The sequence below is a fragment of the Mustela putorius genome, unplaced genomic scaffold, assembly GCF_011764305.1.
Source record: "Mustela putorius furo isolate JIRA1106 unplaced genomic scaffold, ASM1176430v1.1 tig00003890_pilon_pilon_pilon, whole genome shotgun sequence".
Classification (NCBI taxonomy): Eukaryota; Metazoa; Chordata; class Mammalia; order Carnivora; family Mustelidae; genus Mustela; species Mustela putorius.
This window is the reverse complement of record NW_025422039.1, coordinates 1,149,675-1,174,535: the sequence shown is the minus strand read 5'-3', so window position 1 is coordinate 1,174,535 and position 24,861 is coordinate 1,149,675. Positions and strand designations below refer to the sequence as shown.

The following is a 24,861-nucleotide window of genomic DNA, read 5'->3' as shown; positions in this document are numbered from 1 at the left end:
ATCTTAAATATATTCTTTGGTAATAGCTTTTTAAATGATTTTTTTTGTCATCATAAAGTAATACCTTAAGGTAAAATGCTTTTTAAACTGTATTCTGTAAACACTTAAGTTTTGTGATTAATTTCAAAAGCAACAAGGATATTTGTATTTGACATATAAAATAAAAGACTTAGATTCAATAATTTGGAGTTTTCTTTGCATCATTAAATTTCAATTGTTAATGCTGTTTTATCTTACAGATTCTTATCAAAACATATTGGCTACTTGGAAACCTTTTTAAAGATGTGATTACACTGTTGTGATTCAGTCTTCAGGGAGATTGGAAAGCTCTATGACATGTGTCCATGAATAAGCCAACTTTTACTGATCCGTCTCAACAGGCCCCAGACTAATTACAGGCAATGTGGTCAGACATTCCTCCCTGGGCCTGCAAGGAGCTTTCAATGCACTTGTGAGAAGCCTGCCATGATAGGCAGTGGCTGTCACAGGAGGGAGTGCAGGGGGTCTGGAGAATGCAGCACATGGGACCTGACTCAGCTGGGGGAGGATGGAAGTGCTGTGGAGTGAGTGGTGTTTGGAGGAAGGACTGAAGAATGGGGGGTGTTCTCCTTTGGGAGGGAGAATCAGCTGGTTGCCCTGAGATCATTCCAAAGTCCACATCCTCTAGCCAGAGACCACTAGGAACACTCCTATGAATGAGTTTTATCCAGAACAAGCTGGGCTTATTATTCATTGCAACGAGGGAGAACATATACCATGGGGAACCAGGAGGTGTCTGGGGAGGAGGTGTTAGAAAAAAATCTGCTGTTGGATTGGGTTTTGGTTGGGTGATTTGAGGGAAGAACGAAAAGTGGGGGGTCACTTTAGATTGGATTTAGATTGAATGCTGAATTTAATCACATTTAATTGGATGCTGAAGGCAGAGGCAATTCTATGATATCAATAAATCTTATCTATAGGAGGGAAGATTATAGTCAGAAGAAACCATTACCGGTAATGAGGTAGATGTCACTCATATTAATGAAGAGAATGGGGTGCCTGGTATTTTGGGGGGTATTTTGGGGGTGATCTTTGTTTCTATACTTAAAAACAATTATGAGTTACCTTCATTTTGTTCCCCTTTATCATGATCTCAGAGTAACTTTGTCTGGCATTGGTGTTCTGTGATACCCCTTGGCATTTATGTCTAAGAGGAGAGTAACACGGCCCTGGTGTGAATCAGGGCCACTTCTGGACATTAGCAGGGCTGGATACCCCACCACCGTCCCATCAGTAAAGGGAACATGGGTAAGCTTTTACCTTCTATTGGGATATATAATTCTTGAATTCTAGAAATCAGTGAAATGTACAGGTCTTCTAGCAAAACCTGTTCAATGTATGGGGAGAAAGAGATTAATGGGTAAGTGCATTGCTGGCTTGGGTGTATTCTCTAAGATTGCCTTAACTCTTCCACTCCCAAATTTTATATTTATTTTGACATAGTAAAAATTCATAAATGTTAAAACCACCAAGATGATTTCAGTTCTTGCACTCTCTCTTAAGCACTGTCTCAGCCTGGGCCCTCTGATTCCCTTTGCTTAAGATTTCAACCTCTGACTTTTCACCATCCCACTGTTATTCCCTAGAAAACTAGTGGACTGGTATCAGAGTGGAATGTTATAAAACAAAGAGGACATTCACAAAACACTTATTATATAACAACAACATTTATTATAAAAATGTATAAGATGTATACAAATGTATAAATTATCATAAAAATAAATGACATTTATATAATAGAAAGGCATTTATTATATAAAGTCTGCTTGTAATTTGAATACAAAGGGTTTTTTTTAAAAAATTTTTTTTTATTTATTTGACAGAGAGAAATCACAAGTAGGCGGAGAGGCAGGCAGAGAGAGAGGGGGGGCAGCAGGCTCCCCGCTGAGCAGAGAGTCCAATGCTGGGCTCGATCCCAGGATCCTGAGATCATGACCTGAGCTGAAGGCAGAGGCTTAACCCACTGAGCCACTCAGGCATTCCTGCAAAGGGTTTTAATAAGAACTTGTTCACTGATAAATTATCCATATGCTGAGTACAGGCAAAAATGTCACCCCAATAAAAAGAACACAGACATGATAGCCCTTGAGAGTGGCAGAATTAAGTTAAAAGTAGGGTACTTCTCCTGAGATGGCAGAGGTCATTTTTTTTTCACATCTATAATTTATAGTATTTTTCACCATCCCTTTGTTTGTCGATACATCCATCATATATCATATCTTATCATGTCATGCCATGAAATGTTTCGTTTGGTGCCGGTCTCTCAGGGAGTTGCACGACATTCATACTTCCTGTGAGTCTGTCCCCTGAGGTCTGGCTTCACCTTGACAAGTATATCAGACTCTCCCAGTGTGGTGGGGATCAGAGAATCTGTGAAATAATGACGTCCTTTCTGCAGAAGACAAGCAGGTAATGTAGACAGCGCGTCGTGGATGAACCAGTTAGACTCTCAGTTCAGTTCGTTTTCTACATCTAGTGATACATTCAGGTGATTGATTCTGACATCGAAGTTGAAATACTTCTCTTTCTCCACTTGTGCTTCTCACATCATCCTCTATGGTGAGAGCTGACCAGCGCAGATGCTGCCTTCACCAGAACTGGGTCATTGGCTGACCTCGCTGCATCCTTGCTTGTAGCCCTTACCTTGGGGTGTTTCCCAGGCTGTCTGTGCTTAAGTGCACTCACAGCAGCTGCTTTGCCTGTTAGCTAGAGGTCTGTCTTAATAAGCCAGCTTGTGAGCACCATCAGTGGTTGTGTGCCCGAGGAATAGCCAATCTGTTTAATTTGGTCCAATGTATTTAGCCCCCTTGCTTCCTAGTCAAGTCACTGTGTCCATATACTTGACTGCAGGAATCCATTCTTTTCTGTCCGCAGAACTATTCACATGATCCAAAGCAAATAACATCTCCCAGTGGATTTTCCATTTTTTTTTTTACGTTAGAAAATACCTTCAAAATTTTACCTTGAAAGCAATAGGATACTCACAAAAATGTAATGGAAATGCAAACCATTGCATTCTTAAAGATTCTCCTGAGTATGGTGTGTGTGATCTCTGCTAAATGTTGTCCGGAGTTCCCATGGCTTCTGCACCCTCCCTACACCTCCCGTAGGTCTGATGGTCCAGGAAAGGCATGAGGTTCCTTCACTGCACTCTAACTGAATCTCACCTCCATTTCTTTTCCCCTCAACACAACCCTCATCACAGGCTTGGGGTTTTATTTGTGCACAGTTCTGCTGTGTTTGCAGGTGAGTTGGGGCAGAATGGTTCACTCACCTCTGTGTCACCCACGCCCTGCCTATGAGGGGATGATCAAGGTTGCCAAATTTGGTGAAACAGCTCTTCTGGAGTTCCACGGTCCTCATTCTTTCTGGACCCCCACACCCTGCCTATGAGGGGATGATCAAGGTTGCCAAGTTTGGTGAAACAGCCCTTTTGGAGTTCCATGGTCCTCATTCTTTCTGGACCAGCCAAATAGATGGTTTGGCTGATGGAGCCCAGAACCAATGGTTGTTTTGGATTCTGGATCAGCTTCTTAGAAAAGACCAGGAATCTTGTTCATGTCAGTGGTCTCTACATTTCTACCATTCTTTGAGCCCATAAAAATCTTTCAGCATATGTAGCCTCTTATGTGTATGTGTTTATATATTTGTAAGTTAACTACATGCATCATAAGTCTATAATTTATATCCAATGCAAAGCTTATATAAATATAAGGATTTTTTTAAAAAAAATGAGATGAAAAAGTTTCCAAATGGAAGTTCTAATGTGTTCCTTTGCACCCCTGTGTACTGTCCTGTTCAGTCACCTGGTGAGCCCCACCACAAAAAGGTCTCTGTTCGGGCCCATTATCAAAGGAATGAGACTGAGAAAAAGTGAAAGTCATGCAAACTTTATTCTATGCCAAGCACTAGAAGTCAGACTGACCGGCCAGGTCCACCTCCAAAAAGTGTGACCCCATCCCGATCTCACAAGCTGGTTTTATAGGGCATAACCACGGACCTCAAGGTATGTGGCTTCTATTGTTAAGGTGTTTACTCCCGGAATCGATACCTGGAACTGATACCAGGAACTAATGGGGTGTTTATTCCTGGAATGAAGTCCAAGGATGTAAGCAACAATATGGCTACCTAGGCAATATGGAGTTGCTCTAGCTAAGCAGGCCCTAATAGTTAAACAGATTTTAACATTAAATAGGCCCTTACTGTCTCACTCTTAATGGACTTCCTAAGCCTCTCAGATGAGCAAAGCCGGGATGGTATCTCCAGGAACTGGACTTTGTGTACTTTTGCCTCCAATCCTCAAAATCTGTGAGGACTACTTGGAATTGCAGGCGGATTCAAGATGTGGACAAAGGTACACTTCTCACGAAGGAGTCCACCCAGAGGGAAAAGTGGAACACACTCCGTTGTACTTATTTTCATGAAAGTTAATAGATTTAAATTCCCATTTGTCATTCTTTTCTTTTAGAGAAATATTACAAACTGTCATTGGGATGCCTGGGTGGGTCATTCGTTAAGTGTCTGCCTTCAGCTCTGGCTCTATCCCATGACCAAGCCCCACATTGGGCTCCCTGCTGGGTGGGAAGCCTGCTTCTCCCTCTCCAGCTCCCCTGCTTGTGTTCCCTCTCTATCCTCCCTCACTATCTCTCACTGTCAAATAAAATATTTAAAAAACAAACAAATGAAAAACCAGACTGTGATCCAGAGAGGTTTCTATTCTCTGAAATTTTCATTATCTAAATGGCAAGATGACTTTTCCTTCCTTTTTTTCTCTCTGAAATAAGTGATATGTACCATTATCTGGTGGTGGTGGAAATAATTTCCTGTAGGGATATCATCTGTCTGACTTAGGAAAGGGATCCTTTTACACTGCTCAAGTCGTGTAGCAGAGGAAGCACTGGATTAGAGTCAGGTGTGGAAACCGAGTACCTGTGTGGCTTGGGGAGAATCTGTGCCATGGGATCCCCATTTGTTAACTAGGTGGCTGGGATAAAGCAGAGACCAACACCTGTGTGTGTGTGTGTGTGTGTGTGTGTGTGTGTGTTGGTAATGGTTGTCTCCCCTCTTCTCTTCTTCCTTTCTTTACCTACTTCTTCATCTGAAGTCCACAGTAAGTTTCTGACTGAGAACGAGGGAGGATTCTGTGGGGAGGTGGTGGTGGAGGGCAGTGTCTTCGCTGTGTAAATTGAGGGAAGATAGGACACGCAGCAGGCTTTGGTCAAGTTCTGTTTCCTACTTATATTATGGGCACATTTTGTAAATGGTGTCCTGGCTATGGCCAAGAGACCTTAAACGTACCTGTCTGTCTTCATTTGCTCTCTGCAAATCCTTCCAGCCAACAGCCTGCAGCAGCCCTCCCAGTTTTTTTGTTTTTGTTTTTGTTTTTTTTTAAAAGATTTATTTATTTATTTATTTGACAGAGAGAGATGACAAGCAGGCAGAGAGGCAGGCAGAGAGAGAGGAGGAAGCAGGCTCCCTGCTGAGCAGAGAGCCCGATGCGGGGCTCGATCCCAGGACCCTGGGATCGTGACCTGAGCCGAAGGCAGCGGCTTAACCCACTGAGCCACCCAGGCGCCCCAGCCCTCCCAGTTTTAATGGCCTATGAATTGTGTATTTAGTTGTGAGGCAAAAGTGTCTCAGCTTCCTACCTGAGATCTCCCACCTTTTCTTCTACTAAGAAAGGTTCAAGGTAATGGAATCACTTCCCAGAAAACGTTTGTGTTGGTTCCTCATTTGCCCTTATTCCAAGTGGGGTAAGAATGGCTACTGACACTAACAAGACATATGTCCTATTTATCGCTTCTATAAAAATAGTCTGTCCCGCAAATCTTTAAAAAAAATACTAATGCATCTGATCCACAGAACCAACTAACACACACACACATAAAATTGCTGAGAGCAAAGAGCTGTGTCATCTCATTTCTTGTTATCAGGGTGAGACGAGGCAGTGATGTTTTCCTTCAAAAGACAGTAAAACTTCAAAAATTCCCATTTATTTTGTTAGAAGTTACATTATTTTATACCTCTTACAAGAATTTAATTTTATTCTGACTAAAAGCATGGTTTAGAAGTAGCTTAAACTTAAAAAAGAAAGTATCTTTTTTTTATGATTGTGGGATATTGTGGATGCAGGCATCTATAGGGAAATGATGTGTTGTCTCGGTTATTAAATACTACTGATTGGACATTATAGGCTATCCAGGGCCATTTTCCATAGTTCCTGTGATTCAGTAACATGAGAAAGTATCATCAAGGGAGCAAATTTCAAAATGTTAATAACATTAATAACTGTGAGTCCATAAAATATTTTACTGCCTATGTTTTTTCTTAATTAAAAAGCGTATATATACCCACAGAACTGACACCAGCTCTTCCTCTCTTCTGAGAGAAAAGATTGTGGCATCATCACCTCAATGGGTCACCTGAGAGATTTAGGCATACACTTGAGATCTGTTATCTAGATCTTATCAAGTCAGGGCAACAGGACTCTTAAGACCAGTGAGAAATATGGAGTCTCAACTAAGTGCCCAGCTTGGAAAATATTAGGTAGATAGTGAGCTCTTTGTTATTATAATGAAATGCTGATTAAATGTATACTTTTAAAATTTAACAGATGTTAAAATGCCAATTTCCAACTAATTTAATTGAGGTAATATATATTTCAAGCAGCAACTAAATGGAATATTTTCTAAGATTTCAAAATTATTTAAGCACTGTGCCCTTTTTTAGCTGATAATATAAAGCAGAGCCTGACTTCCTGAGTCATAGAAACTGAACGTGCCTTAAGATTCTGTAAAATATGAAACTTTCTGAATACTCCAGAAGTTTAAGCTACCATAGCTGATCATTAGCTTGTGATTTTTTTTCATGTTCTGAACATATACATGATATCATCTAAGGATACTATCATATTTTAAAAGGAACAAAAAGAAAAAGATATAATTATTTTATGTTGTTAACAGTAAATATAAACAAACCAAAGGTAATAGAAATATTGCCGAACTGAGGGGAGAAGTAGCAGGCTGAGACTACTTCAGCTAGCAGGAGATCAGCTAGATAGCTTATCTAAAGATTGCAAACACCTGCAAATCCATCAGCAGATCGAAGAGAAGAAGAACAGCAATTCTGGAAACAGAAAAACAACCACTTTCTGAAAGGTAGGACTGGTGGAGAAGTGAATCCAAAGCGAATGGAAGATAGACCCCGGGGGGAGGGGCCGGCTCCCGGCAAGCAGCGGAGCAACAGCCCACAAAATCAGTACTTTTAAAAGTCTGTTCCACTGAGGGACATCGCTCCAGAGGCTAAACTGGGCCGAAGCCCACGCGGGGTCAGCGTGGCCTCAGGTCCCGCAGGGTCACAAAAGGATCGGGGGTGTCTGAGTGTCGCAGAGCTTGCAGGTATTATAACGGGAAAACCGGCTACAGAGACAGAGCCGACAGTAAGCTCACAGCTCAGGGTTACCTTGAACCAGCCACAGGCTCGGTGAGCTCAGAGTGAAGCCGGAGGTCAGGCAGATGGGAGTAATTGGGTGCTGTTCTCTGAGGGCGCACTGAGGAGAGGGGCCCTGGGCGCTCGGCTCCTCTGGGGCAGAAATCAGGAGGGCGCCATTTGTATTCCCTTCCTCTGGAACTCTACCGAAAGCACTCAGGGAACAAAAGCTCCTGAAAGCAAACCCGAGCGGATTAGTCAGCCTGGCACCTGGTAAGGTCAGTGCAATGCCACCTGGTGCGAAGACACTTGAGAATCACTAAACCAGGCCCCTCCCCCAGAAGATCAACAAGAATTGCAGCCAAGACCAAGTTCACCTACCAAGGAGTGCGGTTTCAATACCAAGGAGAGCAGCAGAATTCCAGAGGAGGAGGAAGCAAAGCATGGAACTCATGGCTTTCTCCCTGTGACTTTTTTTAGTCTTTCAGTTAATTTAATTTTTTTTCTTTTTCATTTTTTTTTCTTGCCTTCTGGTAAAGTTTTTTTTTTTTTTAACTTTTACCCTTTTCTTTTTTAACGTTTTTTAACTAGGTTATCTAATATATTTATATTTTTTTATTTTTTATATTTTTCTTTATTCATTTTCTTTTTTTAATTCTTTTCTTTTCTTTTTTTTCCTTCCTTTTTGAACCTCTTTTTATCCCCTTTCTCCCCCCTCACCATTTAGGATCTCTTCTGATTTGGTTAAAGCATATTTTCCTGGGGCTGTTGCCACCCTTTTAGTATTTTACTTGTTCCTTCATATACTCTTATCTGGACAAAATGACAAGAGGGAAAAATTCACCACAAGAAAAAGAACAAGAGGCAGTAACTGAAGGCTAGGGACCTAATCAATACAGACATTGGTAATATGTCAGATCTAGAGTTCAGAATGACAATTCTCAAGGTTCTAGCCAGGCTCAAAAAAGGCATGGAAGATATTAGAGAAACACTCTCGGGAGATATAAAAGCCCTTTCTGGAGAAATAAAAGAACTAAAATCTAACCAAGTTGAAATAAAAAAAAAAAGCTATTAATGAGGTGCAATCAAAAATGGAGGCTCTCACTGCTAGGATAAATGAAGCAGAAGAAAGAATTAGTGATATAGAAGACCAAATGACAGAGAATAAAGAAGCTGAGAAAAAGAGGGACAAATAGCTACTGGACCACGAGGGGAGAATTCGAGAGGTAAGTGACACCATAAGATGAAACAACATTAGAATAATTGGGATTCCAGAAGAAGAGAGAGGGGAGCAGAAGGTATACTGGAGAGAATTATTGGGGAGAATTTCCCCAATATGGCAAAGGGAACGAGCATCAAAATTCAGGAGGTTCAGAGAACGGCCCTCAAAATCAATAAGAATAGACCCACAACCCGTCACCTAATAGTAAAATTAACAAGTCTCAGTGACAAAGAGAAAATCCTGAAAGCAGCCCGGGAAAGAAAGTCTGTAACATACAATGGTAAAAATATTAGATTGGCAGCTGACTTATCCACAGAGACCTGGCAGGCCAGAAAGAGCTGGCATGATATTTTCAGAGCACTAAACGAGAAAAACATGCAGCCAAGAATACTATATCCAGCTAGGCTATCATTGAAAATAGAAGGAGAGATTAAAAGCTTCCAGGACAAACAAAAACTGAAAGAATTTGCAAACACCAAACCAGCTCTACAGGAAATATTGAAAGGGTCCTCTAAGCAAAGAGAGAGCCTACAAGTGGTAGATCAGAAAGGAACAGAGACCATTTACAGTAACAGTCACCTTACAGGCAATACAATGGCACTAAATTCATATCTCTCAATAGTTACCCTGAATGATAATGGGCTAAATGCCCCTGTCAAAAGACACAGGGTATCAGAATGGATTAAAAAAAAAAAAAAAAATCTATATGTTGCCTCCAAGAAACTCATTTTAAGCCCGAATACACCTCCAGATTTAAAGTGAGGGGGTGGAAAAGGATTTACCATGCTAATGGACATCAGAAGAAAGCAGGAGTGGCAATCCTTATATCAGATCAATGAGATTTTAAGCCAAAGACTATAATAAGAGATGAGGAAGGACACTATATCACTATATCATACTCAAAGGGTCTGTCCAACAAGAAGATCTAACAATTTTAAATATCTATGCCCCCAACATGGGAGCAGCCAACTATATAAACCAATTAATAACAAAATCAAAGAAACACATCAACAATAATACAATAATATTAGGGGACTTTAACACTCCCCTCACTGAAATGGACAGATCATCCAAGCAAAAGATCAGCAAGAAAATAAAGGCTTTAAACGACACACTGGACCAGATGGACATCACAGATATATTCAGAACATTTCATCCCAAAGCAACAGAATACACATTCTTCTCTAGTGCACATGGAACATTGTCCAGAATAGATCACATCCTCGGTCCTAAATCAGGACTCAACCGGTATCAAAAGATTGGGATCATTCCCTGCATATTTTCAGACCACAATGCTCTAAAGCTAGAACTCAACCACAAAAGGAAGTTTGGAAAGCACCCAAATACATGGAGACTAAACAGCATCCTTCTAAAGAATGAATGGTCAACTGGGAAATTAAAGAAGAATTGAAAAAAATCATGGAAACAAATGATAATGTAAATACAACGGTTCAAAATCTGTGGGACACAACAAAGGCAGTCCTGAGAGGAAAATATATAGCAGTACAAGCCTTTCTCAAGAAACAAGAAAGGTCTCAGGTACACAACCTAATCCTATACATAAAGGAGCTGGAGAAAGAACAAGAAAGAAACCCTAAGCCCAGCAGGAGAAAAGAAATCATAAAGATCAGAGCAGAAATCAATGAAATAGAAACGAAAAAAACAATAGAACAAATCAACTAAACTAGGAACTCGTTCTTTGAAACAATTAATTAAATTGATAAACCCCTGGCCAGACTTATCAAAAAGAAAAGAGAAAGGACCCAAATAAATAAAATCATGAATGAAAGATGAGAGATCACAACTAACACCAAAGAAATACAAACTATTAGAAGGACATACTATGAGCAACTCTATGCCAACAAATTTGACAATCTGGAAGAAATGGATGCATTCCTAGAAACATATAAACTACCACAACTGAGCCAGGAAGAAATAGAAAGCCTGAAAACCCATACCAGTAAGGAGATTAAAACAGTCATTAAAAATCTCCAAACAAACAAAAGCCCAGAGCCCGATGGCTTCCCGGGGGAATTCTACCAAACATTTAAAGAAGAACTAATTCCTATTCTCCTGAAACTGTTCCAAAAAATAGAAATGGAAGGAAAACTTCCAAACTCATTTTATGAGGCCAGTATCACCTTGATCCCAAAACGAGACAAGGATCCTATCAAAAAAGAGAGCTATCGACCAATATCCTTGATGAACACAGATGTGAAAATTCTCACCAAAATACTAGCCAATAGGATTCAACAGTACATTAAAAGGATTATTCACCACGACCAAGTGGGATTTATTCCAGGGCTGCGGGGTTGGTTCAACATCCGCAAATCAGTCAATGTGATACAACACATCAATAAAAGAAAGAACAAGAACCATATGATACTCTCCATAGATGCTGAAAAAGCATTTGACAAAGTACAGCATCCCTTCCTGATCAAAACTCTTCAAAATGTAGGGATAGAGGGCACATACCTCAATATCATCAAAGCCATCTATGAAAAACCCACCGCAAATATCATTCTCAATGGAGAAAAACTGAAAGCTTTTCCGCTAAGGTCAGGAACATGGCAGGGATGTCCATTATCACCACTGCTATTCAACATAGTACTAGAGGTCCTAGCCTCAGCAATCAGACAACAAAAGGAAATTAAAGGCATCCAAATTGGCAAAGAAGAAGTCAAATTATCACTCTTCGCAGATGATATGATACCATATGTGGAAAACCCAAAACACTCCACTCCAAAACTGCTAAAACTTGTACAGGAATTCAGTAAAGTGTCAGGATATAAAATCAATGCAAAGAAATCAGTTGCATTTCTCTACACCAACAGCAAGACAGAAGAAAGAGAAATTAAGGAGTCAATCCCATTTACAATTGCACCCCAAGCCATAAGATACCTAGGAATAAACCTAACCAAGGAGGCACAGAATCTATACTCAGAAAACTATAAAGTACTCATGAAAGAAATTGAGGAAGACACAAAGAAATGGAAAAATGGTCCATGCTCCTGGATTGGAAGAATAAATATTGTGAAAATGTCTATGCTCCTAAAGCAATCTACACATTTAATGCAATTCCTATCAAAGTACCATCCATCTTTTTCAAAGAAATGGAACAAATCTAAAATTTATATGGAACCAGAAAAGACCTCAAATAGCCAAAGGGATATTGAAAAAGAAAGCCAACGTTGGTGGCATCACAATTCCGGACTTCAAGCTCTATTACAAAGCTGTCATCATCAAGACAGCATGGTACTGTCACAAAAACAGACACATAGTTCAATGGAAGAGAATAGAGAGCCCAGAAATAGATCCTCAACTCTATGGTCAACTAATCTTTGACAAAGTAGGAAAGATTGTCCAATAGAAAAAAGACAGCCTCTTTAATAAATGGTGTTTGGAAAATTGGACAGCCACATGCAGAAAAATGAAATTGGATCATTTCCTTACACCACACACGAAAATAGACTCAAAATGGATGAAGGACCTCAATGTGCGAAAGGAATCCATCCAAATCCTTGAGGAGAACACAGGCAGCAACCTCTTCAAACTCAGCAGCAGCAACATCTTCCTAGGAACATCACCAAAGACAAGGGAAGCAAGGGCAAAAATGAACTATTGGGATTTCATCAAGATCAAAAGCTTTTGCACAGCAAAGGAAACAGTTAACAAAATCAAAAGACAACTGACAGAATGGGAGAAGATATTTGCAAATGACATATCAGATAAAGGGCTAGTGTCCAAAATCTATAAAGAACTTAGAAAACTCAACACCGAAAGAACAAATAATCCAATCAAGAAATGGGCAGAGGACATGAACAGACATTTCTGCAAAGAAGACATCCAGATGGCCAACAGACACATGAAAAAGTGCTCCATATCACTCGGCATCAGGGAAATACAAATCAAACCCACAATGAGATATCACCTCACACCAGTCAGAATGGCTAAAATCAACAAGTCAGGAAATGACAGATGCTGGCGAGGATGCGGAGAAAGGGGAACCCTCCTACACTGTTGGTGGGAATGCAAGCTGGTGCAGCCACTCTGGAAAACAGCATGGAGGTTCCTCAAAATGTTGAAAATAGAACTGCCCTATGACCCAGCAATTGCACTACTGGGTATGTACCCTAAAGATACAAACGTAGTGATCCAAAGGGGCACGTGCATCTGAATGTTTATAGCAGCAATGTCCACAATAGCCAAACTATGGAAAGAACCTAGTTGTCCATCAACAGATGAATGGATCAAGAAGATGTGGTATATATACACAATGGAATACTATGCAGCCATCAAAAGCAATGAAATCTTGCCATTTGCGACAACATGGATGGAACTAGACCGTATCATGCTTAGCAAAATAAGTCAAGCAGAGAAAGACAACTATCATATGATCTCCCTGATATGAGGAAGTGGTGATGCAACATGGGGGCTTAAGTGGGTAGAAGAATATTTAATGAAACAAGATGGAATTGGGAGGGAGACAAACCATAAGTGACTCTTAATCTCACAAAACAAACTGAGGGTTGCTGGGGGGAGGGGGGTTGGGAGATGGGGTGGGTTTATGGACATTGGGGAGGGTATGTGCTTTGGTGAATGCTGTGAAGTGTTTAAACCTGGTGATTCACAGACCCGTACCCCTGGGGATAAAAATATATGTTTTTAAAAAATAAAAAAATTTAAAAAAAAAAATATATATTGCCGAACTGTTTCATTTCTAAAACAGCTTCATGTGTTTGACACTGTGAGTTCTTTGATTTAAAAATAAAGCAAGCCTCATAAACCTACCACAAGCTGCTCTGGGCCAAAGAGCATGCTCTCTGTACATTTGAGTCAATGACCTCTCTGCTGGTTCACTCCATCCCACATTCCAATGGCTGCAGGCCTCCCTACAGCATTTTCAATGTGAATAAGTCACTTTGGGTGGAGGGACTTGTCCCTAACAAAATAAAGAACATGACCCCTGAGGCCATTTCACTAAACCGTAGCTAAAACTGGACAAATAAGAGTTCTTCCCTCATTAGACGATGGCAAAGTTTTGTTTTCAGTTTCTGATTCTTTAAACTGTGCGTGGGAGCTCAAGCTAATGAAAATTTGTGAAGGAAAGGATTTTTCAGGTTTACATGGGGAATCTAAGTCTTTTTCAGAAGTAATTAAAAAATACACAAGCCTTTACAGCACAACTTCACTGCCAGTTTGTTAAGTGGCTTCAGATCCAAGCGGGGCCTGACACTGGGTGGCTACTTGGGCTCCTAAGGATGGAGGTGAGCCCTCTGTTCAAGGTATGTCTTTGGTGTCTGCAGGGCACTTGGAGGCCTCTGTGTGGGCTCTGCAGAGCTGTGTGTGGGTATTCAGATCAGTTTCTGAGGTGTGTCTGAGAGAAATCTGTGTGGATCTCTGTCACAGGTCTCTGTGAAGTCTCTTGGTGTTGTTCACTGTGAGAGTTTCTGCATAAGGTCTGTGTGGGAGGGTTTGAAGATCATCCTTGGACATGGTGTTCATGAGGGCTCTTGATGTTGGCCCCTGTCAGAGGTCTCTGTGTAGGATCTATGGGGGCTTTGTGTGGGTCTCTGTGGGAGGTCTCAGTGTGGGTCTCTGTATGAGTCTCTGTGGGAGGCCTTGGTGGGTCTCTGTCAGAGGTCTCTGCACAAGGTCTCTTGGCATGGGGCTTTCCCTTTCTGGCCTTCTTGTACCATCTGGCAGGAGAAGGGCAAGGGGATTTGCTCCTTCCTGTTTCTGGCTGTTCCACCAGCCTCCTGTCCATGGCACTTCTACTAACAGGAGTGTGGAGTGCACGTCCGACTTGTGGGACTCTCTACCATGTGAGTTATGTGTGAGGGGCCCTAGAGGATGATTTTGGACTGGGACCGGGGCACACGGGTGGTGGGGGAGCCTCCTGGACTGCACCCTCATTCTGGACACCTCTTTCCAGCTGGTGGTGGGAGAAGCCCCATCTTGTCCTCCTGCCCTTCTGGGCTCTGAGGTAACCATGACCAGAATCCAGGCCAGTCCCTTGGCCTCCGAGTCCCCACCAGTCCCCTGGGAGCCATCCTTGAGCCAGACGTGTACATAAAGGTCACAGACCACAAGTCTTCCCGGGGCCCGCAGTCCTACAAGCTTATCAAATTGTGCAGAACTTAACTTCTCTGCCTGAAGGCCTGGCTGTCTCTGGGAACCTGGCTTTCCATGTGGGAGCCAGGGCAGCTGGAGTAGGGTGGAAATCCTGTGGGGACTGTCCCGGGGCCTCTAACTTCTCCCCTCTGGGCCTGTAGGTGGCAGTGGGACACAAAGAGCATGCTGATCTCCCTGATATGAGGAAGTGGTGATGCAACATGGGGGCTTAAGTGGGTAGATGTCATTACACCAGGCATGGGCTTACCCTGACACTTGGCTTCCTTCCTGGCCTCCCACCCTAAGTACAGGGTCCCCCTGCCTACAGCCACACCCCACCCATCCCCCAGAAGGGGAAGGGGGTGCTGGTGAGAAGGCCCCTTCAGTGCCCTGGGGCTGGGCAGGCTGGTGCCTGGGGGTCTCTGTGGCATCCCACACGCCCTCAGTGCTGGGAGAGAGCTCATCCCTTGCTGCTCCAAGTGTAAGAGGGGCTGCATGGAGCTAAGATGAGATTATCTGGGGGTGAGAAGGCTCCTGGGATGGCCGTCCTCTACTCCCCACAGGATACGTGGATGGGGGCAGGATTTCTCACCTCTGCCCTCAAGGCCAGCCTTGCATCTCCCAACTGCAGGCCCCACTCTGATCTAGGACTCTGTCTTCCTGGAGCCTGAGTGGGATTTATGCCTCAGCAGACCCTCCCTACAACCACACAAATTTCAGGTGGAAGGAAAGCAGGAGAGGATGGGCAGAGCAAGGTCCCACTCTGGGTCTTGTTTACCTTGTCGTGGAAATGGAAGGTGTGTGAGGAAGGGGACAGGGTGGACCCCAAGGTCCCTGGCCCTCCAAGGCCCCATCATTCTGGAAACCAAAGCAGGCTTTTGTGGAGAGAAAAAACTCTGATCCCCTCCACCCAAGCAGGGCACACACAAAGTCCAGCACCACTCATGAGAGAAAAAACACCAAACATATATTTTCGGGAGACAAAATTGTGGCATGGGGAAGTCATTAGCACACAGAGGATGTGCTAATATGAGAAAAAATGGACTTTCTTTGCATATACTCGATTTTTTTTCTTGAGGGAAATATTTCTGACCAGAAAAGATGTGTGAAGCATTCTCTGCCTGATAGGTTGAGGCATATTTTCGAAAACTGCATGTAGGATAATGGTGAACTCGACCTGAGACACCTGCCACCATCAGCTGGTGCTGGCTGGGTCTGCCTGGGGGCCCCAGGTTCCTGGGGAGGCTTTTCCATTCATTCACCATTCCTGTCTCTGGTCAGCTGGCTCTTGCTAGGGCAGCTATGGCCCTTGGAGGTACCTTGCTGATTGGAGGCTATTCCTCCCATCATTCTCTCTCTTCTGGTCTGTAGAGGCGAAAGCCCTGTGAGGGCAAGAATGCCTATGTACTGGGGCCTGCAATTCCTTGTGCTGATACATCTCTGAGGCCCGAATTCCTTGGTGGAGTCGCAATTTTTCCACCAGGATTTGTCTCACGGCTGTCACTACCGTCTGAGTTTCGGCAGCCCTGTTGTCCATAACCGATCTGCTTCTGACTGGTACCCAGCTCGGGGCAGAAGCCGATGCAGGCTTGCCTTCTTGAAGGGGGCCTTCCAGTCCTTTGCTCTTTTTATTGGGATTAAGGCACTGCAGAAAGTTCTTCATCCTTTGTCTAAAGTGGCTTTCCGGAAAAACATGTCCCTTTTCCTGTGGCATGAGCCGGAGGTATTTGCTTCCAAGGCTCTCTCCTGATCCTCTGACCTGGGGAGGGTGGCCTATCTTGCTAGCTTGGGAAGCCCTGATTGCCAATGGTTCTGCACACCTGTCTTCATTCTCTTCTGGTTTGGGTCTCTTCTCGTCCTTTCCCTCATCAGTGGTCTCATTGTTGCTCTGGCTGTCACTTGGTTCCTCAACCTTTGGTCCACAGGGCTCTTGCTGCCCCTCACTGCTTGATCCACTTGAGCTAAGGTTATGTGACACCGGGGAAGATGGTGTCTCTCCACTGGCACGTTCCATTTGGGAACAGGAGGGTGACTCTTGAGTGGTCAAGCTGTCTGCAGCAAGGACAGCATTAGTGTGAGAGTCTGGTGGGAGCACATTGGTGCCCCTGTCTTCAACAAGCACACAAGTGGCAAAGTCTGGAAGGAGGAGGTCACTGGGAGAATCTTGAGGAAGCTCACTAGTGGTAGAGCCTTCAGGCTCTTGGAGCTCAACCATACTAACCTTTGTTTCAAGGCTTACCTCCTCTGGATCTTCAGCAACCAACACTGTAGATGGTGAGGGGCTTTTCCTAGCACCTGGATATCCTGATATCAGATCCACATAAATGGCTGGTTTGTTGGCCAGCCCACTGGGTCTTAAGACAACTTTCCAGGCAGGGGCCTTCTTGGCCTCCATAGCCTCTGTGGCCCCTTCAGACCTTGGAGATTGGGACCTGAGCTTCATCTTCAGTGTTGCTACCATGTCTGGTGAGGCCTGACCCCCACTCTCTTTTAGCTCATTCCTGGCCATTGCTAAACTTGGACTTGGTTCCAGGTTGTCTTTCTTGGCCCCCATACCAGTCTTGCTGTGCAGGGTTCTGTTTGGGAGGCTGAGAATGGAGGCCCAAGAAGGTGAACTGCCCTCCTGTCTTGATAAAGACGTCTTTGAGGACTGATGGCCATCACCAGGTAAAGTTCTTCCCAGGGCCTGCTGGATTTGCTCACGTATGGGTGAGGGAACAGGCAGGGGACTCCCTGAAGTGGGATCAGACTTTTCAGTTATACCCTTCTCTTCTGGATGGGGCTGAGGTGGTTTCCCCAAGAACTTGTAAAATTTGGCTTTTGAGGGGGCCCCAGGTACAAAGGTGGCTGAGCATGGAAAAGGAGACTGGGGAAAAGGCAAATGTTGAGCTTCAAGTAGTTTGAGATCTATGGGCTCAACAGTTTGGAGAGGTAGGTCCCACTTATGCCTCACTCGAAAACTTATGATGTGAGTTTCCAGCTTCTGCTGAGTGTTAGGACAAAGGAAGGGCAGCTCATGGGAGGTGTTTACGCAGATCTCCTGATCCTTTAAGGGTGCTAGATTTCTGATAGCCATGTGGGGTTGGGACTTGGGAAAAGCATGGCTGGCCACAAACCAGGATCGACGCACAGTCACAGGGATCAGACCTATACTGATCTGTCCTAATTTCCTGTGAACCTTTAAAGTTTTTTCTAGATGTTTCTTGTCTGGGTCCCTGGCTAAGTATTTTCCTGGATCACCCTCCAAGGCCCCTATTAAGGGTCTTCCAAACTCCTTCTCAGAGTTGGTTCCCAGAACCTTCACTGGGAATCTAGCTGAGATCCTGGAGAGACCTGTTGGTGTCCTCTTCAGACACTGCCATAGACCCTTACCAAAGTTCTTCTCTAGTTTGAATCTTGCTTTATACTTCCTGTGGTATCTGGACCTGGTCCTCCATGTAGCTTGGCTGCTTTTACCTTTAAACACAAAGGGCCTTGAGAGCCCCTGCTCTCTCTGTGCCTGACTCATTCCCGGGGATTCATCCTGAGGCCAGCTCAGTTCCAGAGACAGCTGAACCTTGTGGGGCAAGCTGCTTTGCTGTTTATCCCTGCTGAGCTTCCTCTGAAGCTGTGGCTTCTGGATATTAAAGATGACAAAGTCCCCTTGATAGGTAGAACCTGATCTGTGGGCCCGGGAGGCCTGGTGGTCCTCTAGAAGCTTGGGAGGGACTTGGCTAAAGAATTTTGGAGATCTTTTCTCTATAGTGGGTAAAGTCTTCCCCCTTCCTTGTTGCTTTGGCAACGAGGGCCACTCCAGATGTTGCATTTTAGTTGGGGTGAAGGATTGTGTCTTTTCCTGGGGTGTAGCAAAAGATACCCTCCTGGTCCTCCTCTGGGATGGGAGAGAAGGTGGTCTTATTGGGACAGAGGGTGCAAGGGGGACTTTGGGCTGGGGCAAGGTTAGTGTTGAGGGTTGAGTTTGGATTCCACGGTGGAACAATGGTGGGGCATGGGAAAACTGTGAAGATACTTGATCCTGGTTTAGAACTGGCAAGCAATTAGAGGTCCCATTGAATAAAACAGAGGGAGACTGTAGTGGAGAAGAGTGAGTAGAAAACAAGGCAGTGGTCACCAGGGACTCACTGTGCAGAGAGGGGAGACCCCAGAAGAGCTGGCTGCGTTTCCATTGCAAGTGGTCTTCCAAGACCTTGGGAGATGAGAACGGCTGAGGTTGGGCCAGTGGCTGTGCTTTGTTTTTCATGTTCCAGAAGGATGGCTGGGTGGTGGTGGTCTGCTCAGTACCCAGAAGCTTCCACAGAGTCCCACAGAAGCTCACGTGGTCGTCTGGGCACCGCTGTTTGAAAACTGACCCAACCTTTTCTTTCTCCTTCCAACTCTTCAGTTCTACCCTTTTGCTGATTACTAGTTCAAGGAGCTTCTGGACATCCGGATTGACAAACGGAGGGTTATGAGTCTCTATCTGCCTGTTAGTAAGGCCACGCCAGAATGAGGCATCTGGTGGGTGGCAGGACACGTGTTCTTGCTGGCACTTGTGCAGTAATGTGCCAGGCAAGAACAAGGACTTGGTACTTTCCCACCACCAGGAAAAGGAAAAAATGGGGTAGCTGGCATGGCCAAGGCCTGAGATGGCTGGAATGAGAGAGGCCCAGTTGGAATGACTTGGAAGAAAGTTCTTTCTCACTGTGTCTGGTAGGATTTTTTTAAAGTTAGTTTGCTCTTCTTGAGGTCTCACTGGCAGGGTGGAGGCCAGAGGCCGAGGGGGCCCGGTCAGTGGAGCATGAGCAGGTGATGAGGCCACGGCAGGAGGAGCGCCTTCCACAGGCTCCCTGCATGGCTGATGGGCTCCAGCTGGTGCCCCTTGGCACACCTGACCAGGGGCTGCTTGATGTAAGGACTGGTGAAAGCCCCCCTGGTCAGAGACCCTTGTCAGGTGGCTGTGGGAGACAAGAGGTGTGAGATGTCCCTGCAGCAGCCTGGGGCTGGGAGAGGACCCCATGGACCTCCACGCCCCACACCCACATCACAATGCTCCTGCTGTCCCTCAGCCCAGGGCTTTGGTCACAATCTGTCCCATGGCTCCTCCCTGCACCCCCAAGCAGCCCCAGAGCCGGTTCCCTGCAGCCCTGGGGGTCACACCACAGACTCGGGGAGGCCCACCCAGGGGATAAGGGGGCAGATTCATTACCTTTGCAGAAGGGAGAGTAAACTGCAGAACTCTTCCAGCTCGTGCAGGCAATTTCTGCAAGCTGGAAACAGGAGACTGGGTCAAGGGGAAGGCGGGGGCCCAGGTGTCTTACAGGAGACTGGGTATAATGTCCCTTTAGGGGAAACCTTTGGGGGATTGGACTTGGAAGCCCCAAACAGCACTGTCAAAGGTCACGTGCCCACACGGTGATTACAGGGTTCATTTTGGGGATCGCTTTGTCTTTTCCAAAGTGTTTTCTCACTCATGACCTTGCTGGGGGAGGAAGGACTGCATGGCTTTACAGAGGAATCTGAGCTGAGTTGAACAGCTTGTCCACAGTGGAAGCAGGAGGTCCTGCCCCTAGTCTAGGCCCTGGGGCCCCTGCTGGGCGACACCCATTTCCAGCCCCTCAGGGCTTTGTTCTGGTGCAGAATCTGGGAAGCCTCTGGGTGGGTTGTGATCTCCCTCCCAGGAGCCCCCAACCCGCCTCCCAGGGCTCTGTTTCCTGAGGGATGGGCTCAGGCCCTGGTGTCTTGGGAGATGGTGGGGGGCCAGGCTTCAGAGCAGGGGGCACAGTGTAACTGGGGCATGCAGGGGTGAGTGGTGGACACTCACCTTTCAGAGTCTGGCTTCTCTGGCTTCTGTTGCTTCTCCTCCGTGGCTCTGCTTGGTACTGAGATAAGAGAACATTAGGAGGCTGGGACCCCCAGCCCAGCAGCAGGTGCTCACTGCTCATGAGTAGTGTGACTTCCTACATTTAACTAAGGGGGTGGGCGGACTGTGATTTTTTTTTTTTTTTTTTTTTTCTTTTTTTATTTTTTTTTTAATTTTTTATTTTTTTTATAAACATATATTTTTATCCCCCCAGGGGTACAGGTCTGTGAATCACCAGGTTTACACACTTCACAGCACTCACCAAAGCACATACCCTCCCCAATGTCCATAATCCCACCCCCTTCTCCCAAAAACCCTCCCCCCCCCCAAACCCTCAGTTTGTTTTGTGAGATTAAGAGTCACTTATGGTTTGTCTCCCTCCCAATTCCATCTTGTTTCATTTATTCTTCTCGTACCCACTTAAGCCCCCATGTTGCATCGCCACTTCCTCATATCAGGGAGATCATATGATAGTTGTCTTTCTCTGCTTGACTTATTTCGCTAAGCATTGGGTGTTGAGTTTGCTAAGTTCTTTATAGATTCTGGACACGAGTCCTTTATCTGATATGTCGTTTGCTTTATTCATTTCCTTTTCAAAATGGATACAAATATTTCCAGTTTTCCTTCTTTGAAGAATGTACAGAAGGATATCCTATGTGAGAAGTTTGCCACTGTTCCTCTGCTCAAGAAACACACATAATACCAGACCTGGTGGCACAACTGGACTTTTTCACATAGGACCCCACTTTCCAAGGCCAGAGCCCCACTCTAGCTGCTGCTTGGGACCTCCTGGGCTCAGTACTGCCCTCAATCAGCCCTGAAGGGGGAACATTCACCTGAAATACCTGTCCTTGGACCATGGCTGGTGACACAGTGCTCAGGGGCCTGACCTCCGCTACAGAGGCAGCTTTTAGCCTCTGGTCCTTGGCCACCGGTCACTGTGTTTGGGACACTGCCCTGGACCCCTCCACCACACCTGGATTCTGGCCTGAGATCTTCAGGGAGAAATCCTCGTGTCCCTCTAACCCCTGCTGAGTCTGGCTTGTCCTGGATTGATGGTGGTCTGCTCTTTCCTGAGAATACCCATTCTATTCTTTCCCATTTCAGGAGTCTCTCCAGTGACTCAGAAAAGTGGAAAGAATAATAGAAAAGAAGATAGAATCACACTCTGCTGGGTCTGGGCCGAGGGTTCCTTACCTTCCCGCTCTTTCTGCGTTTTTTGCCTGGTGGTGAGGATGGATCAGGCTGGAAATAAGAAACTAAATATACAAAGAGCCCTATCCCACATACAAGGGCAAAGATGACATTAACTGCCCAGATAATGGGACTGGAGCTCAGCCAACCATTAAAAAAGAATTGCTGAGGGAAGAGATAATTTTCCATCTCTTCCCTCATCAGACATTAATGTCTGATCGCACTGCTGCCCTCAGACAACTGAGCTCTGAGACTTAGCGTCCAACCACACTGCTGTCCTCAGACAACTGAGCCCTGGGTGTGGAGGTGCAGATACAAGCCCCAGGCCCACATCACAGAGCTATTGTCTGGTCACAAAGGGCTCCTGAGGGAGGGGGAGGGAGCCCCACCCTGTGGCTCTATCCCTCCGCCCTCCCAGGCCTCCAAGTCCCTCCCCTCAGCAGACACCAATCTCTTCTCTGTATCTATGAATCTGAGTTTCTTTTTTTTTCCCCAATTCTACATACAAGTGAAACTATATGGTATTTGTCTTTCTCTTATTTTATTAACAAGGTATTCTCAAGGTTCTCCATGTTACCACGACCATCACCATTTCATTATTTTTTATGGCTGAATAGTATTGATGTGTGTGATATCTTTATCCATTCACCTCAGTATACATGATTCATTTAAGACTGATGTTTTTCTTATTGACTTTCTGTGTGGATGACTTTTCCATTGATGTAAACTGTTGAAGTTCTATACTGTGGGGAACCACATGTTTAATGTTTTTGATGTCACAACCTTTTTAAAATATAAATCTTTTAACTAATTATTGTAGTTTTAGTTAAACATATTATTTTTGTCTTCACTCTAGCTTTTTTTTTTTTTTTTTTTTTTTTTTTGTCCATTGTCTGGTTTGTCAGGGACCAAGAAAGTCCCCACCATCAGTGGGCTCTGGATGGGAATTGCTGGGCCTGTGGTTGTCTTTGCCTTGTTTTTTTGTTGTCTGTTGTGTTGTTTGTTGTATTTGGAGAAATGGGACAAGCAGAGAGCAAGGGACCTGTGACACCCCTAGGTCTTGTTCTCGAACATTTCAAGGATTTTCAAGGTAAAGCCACCCAGTCGGTGACAAGGTTTCCCCGGGAACACTTAAAACACTCTGCCAGTTAGAGTGGCCCACAGGGTGGCTGCCGGAAGGAACGTTTGCTTAAGCTCAGATCTATTCTACCCTAAGTGAGGTGTTCAATCTACATCGAGACCAAATACCGTACATTGTGGCCTGGTGATATCTGATAGAAGAGCCACCGTCATGGCTCAAGTCCCACCTTCCCCTGCTAATGAAACCATCTCTCTCCCTCTAAGGCAGGTCAAAGACCAAAACCAGAACAGACAGATAAGGGGGAACCAGGGAAGAAGACCGTCCTACCCCATCGGATGTGGAGGATTTGGAATTCCCCGTCCCCATCTGTCCCCTAAACTTGACTCTCAGTCCTGAGATGCCCTTACCAGTCCACCTCATATGCGGTTGGGGTCCACCTATGGGACCACCAAGCAGAGAGACCGCCCTGATCTTTCCCCTTTTCTCTATCCCCCTCTGCCTCCCTTTACCTCACCAGTGCTGTTGGCGCCAATGCTGCCTCTCCGTGAGTTTGCTCTACCGTATGGGAGAGGGCACCCCCACCTAACCTATATCCCTTTCTCCTCTTCTAACATCTATAACTGGAAGGCCCAACACAAATCCTTTTATGTCCTCCCTCAGGATATTAATTAGTCTCTTGGAGACTGTCTTTCTTATCCACCATACCTGGGTGGATATTCAACAGCTCCTTATGGCTCTCTTTAACGCAGAAGAGAGGGATCGCATCATGCGAGAAACCCATAAGGTGAAAAGTGAGATACTTGGCAGGGACCTCGATCCCTGCCGAATGGAGGACTACTGCCTGAGGGAACCCCCAACTGGGATCCAAACTCCAATGAAGGCAAGGAGAGCTTACATTTCTACCACCAGGCTCTACTGGCAGGCCTCCGTGCAGCTGCAAGGAGACCCATAAATTTATCTAAAACTGGTACAGTGGCTCAAGGTAAGAATGAGTCTCCAGGAGCTTTCCTAGAAAGGCTTATTTGAAGCCTATAAAATGTATAGTCAGATTGACCCTAGGGCACCCAAAAATTAGAGGTCAATGAATCTTGCATTTGCCAGTCAGTCAGCCCCAAGATATAAGGAGGAAACTTCAGAAAGTTGAAGGATTTGAAGGGAAGAATCTGACTGAGTTAGTGGGAATAGCAGAAAAGGTGTTTAACAACAGGGATGCACACGAGGATGAAAAGCATACAAAAAAGCTGGTTAAGGTTTTGGCATTACATGAGGAGGGGAGGAGACAGGTAGGGGATAGTAAATGGAAGGAAAAGCCTAAGCCCAGAGAAGGCAGGTGGGAAGACTTAGATTCAGATCAGTGTGCTTACTTTAAGGTAAAAGGACATTGGGCCAAGGAGTGCCCCCAAAAGAAGACAGCAATGCTTGCCACCAGAGACTGAAGGGGCCATGGTTCGAATCCCCTCTCCAAACCTCAGGTAAAAATTGAAGTGGAGGGAAAATCAATTGATTTTTTGGTGGACACAGGAGCCCAATTTTCATCATTACTTAAACCTATTGGGAAACTATCTGGAGAGGAAGTCTAGGTACAAGGAGCAAAAGGCACAGAGAGGCATAAATGAACAACAGAAAGGACTTTAAATTTGGCCTCAGGAGTAGTTATACATTGATTTTTTCCCTTCCTAATGCCCCCTATAACTTGATGGGAAGAGATCTCCTCCACAAGTTATGAGCTGGCATTCAGTTCTTGGAAGGAGACATGACTGTAACCTTGAGACAACCCACTGTACAGGTGCTTATGGCAGCAGTAGATGAATACCTCCTTTATGAGCCAGTCTCAAAACCAGAGGAGACAAAGGGGGGGGGCCTTCTCCAAACCCTACAGGTCGAGTTTCCCTAGGTCTTGGCAGAAGGGAACCCGCCTGGCTTGGCCAGGGGACAACACCCAGT

General features: G+C 44.9%; 1 protein-coding gene across 1 annotated transcript; it reads right to left on the bottom strand.

Annotated features, from left to right (window-relative positions):
- Positions 1-16,103: 16,103 nt before the first annotated feature.
- On the bottom strand, positions 16,104-22,109 carry LOC123388168 (spermatogenesis-associated protein 31E1-like). The gene is made up of 4 exons (XM_045067374.1): positions 21,840-22,109; positions 20,604-20,661; positions 19,989-20,049; positions 16,104-19,737 (listed from the first exon to the last, which is right to left on the bottom strand). The coding sequence occupies exons 1-4, from the start codon at positions 22,035-22,037 to the stop codon at positions 16,104-16,106; spliced, it is 3,951 nt and encodes a 1,316-aa protein (XP_044923309.1). The 5' UTR covers positions 22,038-22,109.
- Between the last annotated feature and the right edge of the window lie 2,752 nt (positions 22,110-24,861).